Genomic DNA, 7,500 nt, shown 5'->3' with positions numbered 1-7,500 from the left:
TGGTCAAATGTGTCGCAGGTGCACCTTCCCTGCAGAGGCCTTTGGCCAGTGGCCATGAGCGGTCAGCTTGGCGATTTAATACACCCTCCATACACAGGAGTGACAGAGGCCTCAAAACCATCCTTCCTGCTCTCACACCCATCAATAACCTCGGCAGTGGGCAGGGATCAAACCGTGACTTTCCGTTCCCGTGCTGGGAGGTCCCTTGACCTCTGTTCCCAACAGAGTAGGAGGAGAAGGTGATTTGTGTTCAGTCAGGGATGTGGGTTCCCTCTTCCTCAGCACTCTGTGGCTCGCTTCAGCAGTAATATCCACGTCCCTGCTGAGCTCTGGAGGGGAGCTGGCTCACTCAGTCTGCTCCCTGTGAAGGCAGAACTAGACGGCACACTGTGTCACATAGGCCAGGATACACCCCAAACACAAAGCTGCGAAAACCACCATTAACCCGGGCTGTGGAGCCTTCAGACAGGCAGCACCAGGTCAGAATGATCCAAAAATCAGACAGGCCATCTTTGGTTTGAGATGTTAAAGAATCCTACCCTGACCAACACCCTCAGTAAATAACTGATGGGACTCACTCTGAAGTAGGTTAAGATAGTCCACCAACATCAACAGCCTATACCTGTTGGTCTTGGTGTCAGTGTGTGCGTGTGGGTGTGGGTGCTGGTGTGGGAGCGGGGGTGGGTGTGGAGTTGTGGGGGTGAGCATGGACGTGGGTGTGAGTATGGGTCTGGGTGTGGGTATCGGTGTGGCTGTGTGTATGGGGTTGTGGTTGTGGGTGTGGGTGTGGGCGTGGGGGTATGGGTGTGGGCGTGGGGGTATGGGTGTGGGTGTGTGGGTATGGGTGTGGGTGCGTGGGTATGGGTGTGGGTGTGTGGGTATGGGTGTGGGTGTGGGGGTATGGGTGTGGGTGTGTGGGTATGGGTGTGGGTGTGTGGGTATGGGTGTGGGTGTGTGGGTATGGGTGTGGGTGTGTGGGTATGGGTGTGGGTGCGTGGGTATGGGTGTGGGTGTGTGGGTATGGGTGTGGGTGTGTGGGTATGGGTGTGGGCGTGGGATGTATGGGTGTGGGCGTGGGGGTATGGGTGTGGGTGCGTGGGTATGGGTGTGGGTGTGTGGGTATGGGTGTGGGTGTGTGGGTATGGGTGTGGGTGTGTGGGTATGGGTGTGGGTGCGTGGGTATGGGTGTGGGTGTGTGGGTATGGGTGTGGGTGTGTGGGTATGGGTGTGGGCGTGGGGGTATGGGTGTGGGCGTGGGGGTATGGGTGTGGGTGTGTGGGTATGGGTGTGGGCGTGGGGGTATGGGTGTGGGCGTGGGGGTATGGGTGTGGGTGCGTGGGTATGGGTGTGGGTGTGTGGGTATGGGTGTGGGTGTGGGGGTATGGGTGTGGGTGTGTGGGTATGGGTGTGGGTGCGTGGGTATGGGTGTGGGTGTGTGGGTATGGGTGTGGGTGTGTGGGTATGGGTGTGGGTGTGTGGGTATGGGTGTGGGTGCGTGGGTATGGGTGTGGGTGTGTGGGTATGGGTGTGGGTGCGTGGGTATGGGTGTGGGTGTGTGGGTATGGGTGTGGGTGCGTGGGTATGGGTGTGGGTGTGTGGGTATGGGTGTGGGTGCATGGGTATGGGTGTGGGTGTGTGGGTATGGGTGTGGGTGCGTGGGTATGGGTGTGGGTGCGTGGGTATGGGTGTGGGCGTGGGGGTATGGGTGTGGGTGTGTGGGTATGGGTGTGGGTGTGTGGGTATGGGTGTGGGTGCGTGGGTATGGGTATGAGTCTGGGTTTGGGTGTGGGTATAGGCTGATGTTGGCGAACCATCTCAATCTACTTCAAAGTGAATCACGTCACTCCCCTGCGGACAGGGTCACTCTCTCTCCTGTGGACAGGGTCACTCTTTCCCCTGTGGACTGGGTCACTCTCTCCCCTGTAGACAGGGTCACTCTCTCCCCTGCAGACAGGGTCACACTCTTCCCCGTGGACAGGGTCACTTTCTCCCCCGTGGACTGGGTCACTCTCTGCCCCGCGGACTGGGTCACTCTCCCCCCTGTGGACTGGGTCACTCTCTCCCCTGCAGACAGGGTCACTGTTTCCCCCGTGGACAGGGTCACTCTCTCCCCTACGGACTGGGTCACACTCTCCCCTGCAGACAGGGTCACTCTCTCCCCTGTGGACAGGGTCACTCTCTCCCCTGCGGACAGGGTCATTGCCTTACCTGTGGGAAGTGGAAGATGACATCTGCTTTGAGGTCTCTGCCAGGAACGACATTGATCCACAGTTTTCTCATGAACAGCACCTTGTATGTCACTGACACAGCCATACCTACAGGATCACAGGGAGACCGAGTGTTATAACAGGCTGCAGGAGCTCTCCCTTTTCACAAACCTCACTGTAAGGTCTCTGCAACACTTACCAGCCTTCATTGGCTTCTCTTTCTTGAGCCAGTCTGTCATCTGCCTCACATAATCGAAGAAGAAATGTCCTTCAGGGAAGCTGACGACCTGAAACAACAAAACTCTGAATCTGAATGATCTAACTGGAGTGATCAGATCAAACCCCTGTCACCCTCAATCTGAGACAATGCTGACATAAAGCACCCAGTCACCATTAACAAGGAAGAGAGTCCATTCCCCCACCCAGGAGCTGGAATCCATTCACGCAGCAGCACTTCAGGAATACCAGGCAGGCTTTGCATCAATGTTATTTCAGAAAAACTGCTAATAAAGTAATGTATCTGTTGGTCTTGGTGTGTGGGCATATGTGTGGGTGGCTGTACACTGCTGACGTGGTGTAGGAGTTGACGTGGTGTGGGTGTTGGTGTTGCGTACGTGGTGATGTGCTGTTGGTGTTGATGCGGTGTAGGTGTTGATTTGGTGTAGCTCTAGATGTGGTGTTGGTGTTGATGTGGTGTAGGTGTTGATGTGGTGTAGCTGTTGATGTGGTGTAGGTGTTGATGTGGTGTAGGTGTTGATGTGGTGTAGGTGTTGATGTGGTGTAGGTGTTGATGTAGTGTAAGTGTTGATGTGGTGTTGGTGTTGATGTGGTGTAGGTGTTGATGTGGTGTAGGTGCAGGTGTTCATGTGGTGTAGCTGTTGATGTGGTGTAGGTGTTGATGTAGTGTAAGTGTTGATGTGGTGTTGGTGTTGATGTGGTGTAGGTGTTGAAGTGGTGTAGGTGTTGATGTGGTGTAGGTGTTGATGAGGAGTAGGTGTTGATGTGGAGTAGGTGTTGATGTAGTGTAAGTGTTGATGTGGAGTAGGTGTTGATGTGGTGTAGGTGTTGAAGTGGTGTAGGTGTTGATGTAGTGTAAGTGTTGATGTGGAGTAGGTGTTGATGTGGTGTAGGTGTTGATGTGGTGTAGGTGCAGGTGTTCATGTGGTGTAGCTGTTGATGTGGTGTAGGTGTTGATGAGGAGTAGGTGTTGATGTGGAGTAGGTGTTGATGTGGAGTAGGTGTTGATGTGGTGTAGGTGTTGATGTGGTGTAAGTGTTGATGTGGAGTAGGTGTTGATGTGGTGTAGGTGTTGATGTGGTGTAGGTGTTGATGTGGTGTAGCTGTCAATGTGGTGTAGATGTTGATGTGGGGTAGGTGCAGGTGTTGATGTGGTGTAGGTGTTGATGTGGTGAAGGTGTTGATGCGGTGTTGGTGTTGATGTGGTGTAGGTGTTGATGAGGAGTAGGTGTTGATGTGGAGTAGGTGTTGATGTGGAGTAGGTGTTGATGTGGTGTAGGTGTTGATGTGGTGTAGATTTTGATGTGGTGTAGGTGTTGATGAGGAGTAGGTGTTGATGTGGTGTAGGTGTTGAAGTGGTGTAGGTGTTGATGTGGTGTAGGTGTTGATGTGGTGTAGGTGTTGAAGTGGTGTAGGTGTTGATGTGGTGTAGGTGTTGATGTGGTGTAGGTGTTGATGTGGTGTTGGTGTTGATGTGGTGTTGGTGTTGATGTGGTGTAGGTGTTGATGTGGAGGAGGTATTGATGTGGAGTAGGCGTTGATGTGGTGTAGGTGTCGACGTGGTGTTGGTGTTGATGTGGTGTAGGTGTTGATGTGGTGTAGGTGTTGATGTGGAGTAGGTGTTGATGTGTTGTAGGTGTTGATGTGGTGTAGGTGTTCATGTGGAGTAGGTGTTCATGTGGAGTAGGTGTTGATGCGGAGTAGGTGTTGCTGTGGTGTAGCTATTGATGTGGTGTAGGTGTTGATGTGGTGTAGGTGTTGATGTGGTGTAGGTGTTGATGAGGAGTAGGTGTTGATGAGGAGTAGGTGTTGATGTGGTGCAGGTGTTGATGTGGTGTAGGTGTTGATGTGGTGTAGGTGTTGATGTGGTGTAGGTGTTGATGAGGTGTAGGTGTTGATGAGGAGTAGGTGTTGATGTGGAGTAGGTGTTGATGTGGTGCAGGTGTTGATGAGGAGTAGGTGTTGATGTGGTGTAGGTGTTGATGAGGAGTAGGTGTTGATGAGGAGTAGGTGTTGATGTGGTGTAGGTGTTGATGTGGTGTAGGTGTTGCTGTGGTGTAGGTGTTGATGTGGTGTAGGTGTTGATGTGGTGTAGGTGTTGATGAGGAGTAGGTGTCGATGTGGTGTTGGTGTTGATGCAGTGTAGGTGTTGATGTGGTGTAGGTGTTGATGTGGTGTAGGTGTTGATGCAGTGTAGGTGTTGATGTGGTGTAGGTGTTGATGTGGAGTAGGTGTTGATGTGGTGCAGGTGTTGATGAGGAGTAGGTGTTGATGTGGTGTAGGTGTTGATGAGGAGTAGGTGTTGATGAGGAGTAGGTGTTGATGTGGTGTAGGTGTTGATGTGGTGTAGGTGTTGCTGCGGTGTAGGTGTTGATGCAGTGTAGGTGTTGATGTGGTGTAGGTGTTGATGTGGAGTAGGTGTCGATGTGGTGTTGGTGTTGATGTGGTGTAGGTGTTGATGTGGAGTAGCTGTTGATGTGGTGTAGGTGTTGATGTGGTGTAGGTGTTGATGTGGAGTAGCTGTTGATGTGGTGTAGGTGTTGATGTGGAGTAGGTGCTGATGTGGAGGAGGTGTTGATGTGGAGGAGGTGTTGATGTGGTGTAGGTGTTGATGTGGTGCAGGTGTCGGTGTGGTGTAGGTGTTGGTTTGGTGTTTGCATTGATGCAGTTCCAGACTAGTTAGCAGCTTTACCCACTCCTCTATCTCGCCTTCTAAGCAACAGTTAACTCTACTTCACCCAGAATACTCCACGGACCAAACGAGCCGAATTAAAATTTCTAGACATCCAAGATGTGTCCTGGAGCTCAGCCCCTGAGCAACTTCCCTTTAGGACAGGATATAGAAGTATATCCCTTGTGGAGGAAGTCCATCACTTGCTGAAGTGGAACGTTCACTAGTTTTAATCTTCACCCCTTTCCCTGAACGGGTACCTATGCCGTGAGATTGACGGGCTGCATTTTACCTTGTCCCCTATCTGAATGAAGAGACTGAGGCCTTCAGCAGAGCTGAGATTTAAACGCTGAGTGATATTTTCACACAGATCCTTGGCTTTGGTGCTGGTGAAGATCTCAAATGCCTGTCAAGGTTAGAGAAGGAGAGAGAATGAATGAAGACCCAGAGGTCAGCTGGGAGACAGCTGGAGAATTGGAAAAAATATCCGACCTCATCAGTGTTGTCAGGGAAGTAGATTTTGTGCAGGATCTTTGTGCTCTGACACTGAATAGCCTCGATCTCCAGCTGGTGGGGGAGATTCTTCCGAGCTCCACATCTATCAGTGCAAACAACCATAACAGCTAGGTCAGTGATGGGTAATTCAGGCCCTGTAATACATCCTGACCACACCTTCACAAGTCAACTCTTAATACATCACAGTGAGGGTGCACAGAGGTATATGAATATAGGCACACATCCAAACATGGCATAGATCCGTGTGCAGGAACATGCGTGTGTTACACACATACGTGTGCTCACATATGTATGCATGGATACACCCTCCACCTTCCAGCCCTCATTTTGACTCGCTCATCTCTCAATTCACCTACATCAGCCGTTCTGACCCCACTGGGACATACTGTTTCCATTTGTGGATAATTCTAGTCTTTGTAGTGTTATGGCTCACCCAGTTTCTCAGTTGGTGCCCAATGGGAGTGAAGCAATTTCCATGAGGTTGCAGGCAGCCTGCCCTCGGACTCTCCTGGATTCCTGGTGGCCTCAGCTCCCTGATCATTCCAGGGCCATGTCACCTGTGTGGCTGGAATCTCCACGGCGAGAAGAGAAGGGAGACCGTGCGGGAGGAGACAGCACAGCTGATGCTATGGCCTGCTTCACCAGCCAGACTCCAGGCTCGTGCTGAGGATTCTGGAGAACATCCAGCAAATCCGTCCTTACAAAACATCCCTAATATCGCTGTGTCCCTTTGTAGTGGCCTGTTTACATTTGAGGGGCCGGCTGGGCCATTTCAGTGGGCAGTTGAAAGTCCTAAGAACATAAGAAACAGGAGCAGGAGCAGGCCATCTGTTCCACCACTCTGCAAGATCATGGCTGATCCTTTTGTGGGCTCAGGTCCACTTACCCAACTGTTCACCCTAACCCTTAGTTCCTCTACTCTTCAAAAATCTATCGATCTATCTTTGCCTTAAAACACATTTAACGAGGAAGCCTCAACTGCTTCACTGGGCAAGGAATTCCACAGATCCACAACCCTTTGGCTGAAAAGACTCCCCTTCAGCTCAGTTCTAAATCTGCCCAACTCACTATGCCCTCTAGTTTTAGGAAACTATTGCTGTGGGTCTGTACCCTCATGTAGGCCAGACCAGGTAAGGATAGCAAGATTTCCTTCCCTGAAGGACATGAGTGAACCAAATGGGTTTATGTTATTTTCAATGGTTCGGTGCAGGTCACTTTTGGACTAGATTTCAATCCCAGATTTACTAACAGAATGTATATGCCACCAGCTGCTGGGGCGAGGTTTGAAACTTTGTTAGCCCAGATCTCTGGATTAGCAATCCAGTGGCACTATCCCGACACGATCGCCCCCCCTCCCCAGTGGAGATCCACGATATGCTCAAACAGTGGATCTCCCAACCAGAGCAGCGGATGGGCCACTCTGTCGCAACCCTTTTACGATACAAATGTTTAAACTGTTTACAGTCAGGGCTCATGAAGCAGTTGTTTGGACCATCCCCTTTTCATACATGGGTCAGCCAGGACTGAATGATGCGACACAGAGCGGTCAATGCGGTGACTCTGTCTGCCCTACCTTTGCACCTTGTTCAATCTCTGGATGCAGTCTGCTGCCAGGATCTCTGCTGGCTGGGTCTCAAGGAACCTCTTCAGGTGAGGAAGCAGCACCTTGCTGGGTGGGAACAAGCCCGTACAAAGCCACAGGAGCTGCCAACCATTCTCCACACTGTAGCTGAGAGGCAGAAGCAGAGAGAGAGAGAGCCAGCTGTCAGCATTTCAATTCAAAGTCACATTTGCCATTCATTGCCTCCAATTAAATGCCCCCCTTACCCCTGCCCTGGTACCACTACAGTCCAGGGGTCCTTGATAAGG

The 7,500-nt window shown here is 51.5% G+C and overlaps 1 protein-coding gene across 1 annotated transcript in view; it reads right to left on the bottom strand.

Moving 5' to 3' along the window:
* Positions 1-7,500, bottom strand: part of LOC125457702 (unconventional myosin-VIIa-like) — a 177,968-nt gene that overhangs the window by 21,085 nt on the left and 149,383 nt on the right. The window contains exons 38-42 of the mRNA XM_059650965.1: positions 7,205-7,360; positions 5,608-5,713; positions 5,408-5,521; positions 2,407-2,494; positions 2,209-2,315 (exon numbers count right to left, since the gene is read on the bottom strand). Coding sequence (XP_059506948.1) covers positions 2,209-2,315; positions 2,407-2,494; positions 5,408-5,521; positions 5,608-5,713; positions 7,205-7,360 — 571 coding nt within the window. The remainder of the gene's footprint in view (positions 1-2,208; positions 2,316-2,406; positions 2,495-5,407; positions 5,522-5,607; positions 5,714-7,204; positions 7,361-7,500) is intronic.

Source organism: Stegostoma tigrinum, chromosome 14 (genome assembly GCF_030684315.1).
Source record: "Stegostoma tigrinum isolate sSteTig4 chromosome 14, sSteTig4.hap1, whole genome shotgun sequence".
Classification (NCBI taxonomy): domain Eukaryota; kingdom Metazoa; phylum Chordata; class Chondrichthyes; order Orectolobiformes; family Stegostomatidae; genus Stegostoma; species Stegostoma tigrinum.
This window is presented reverse-complemented; position numbering and strand designations above follow the sequence as displayed.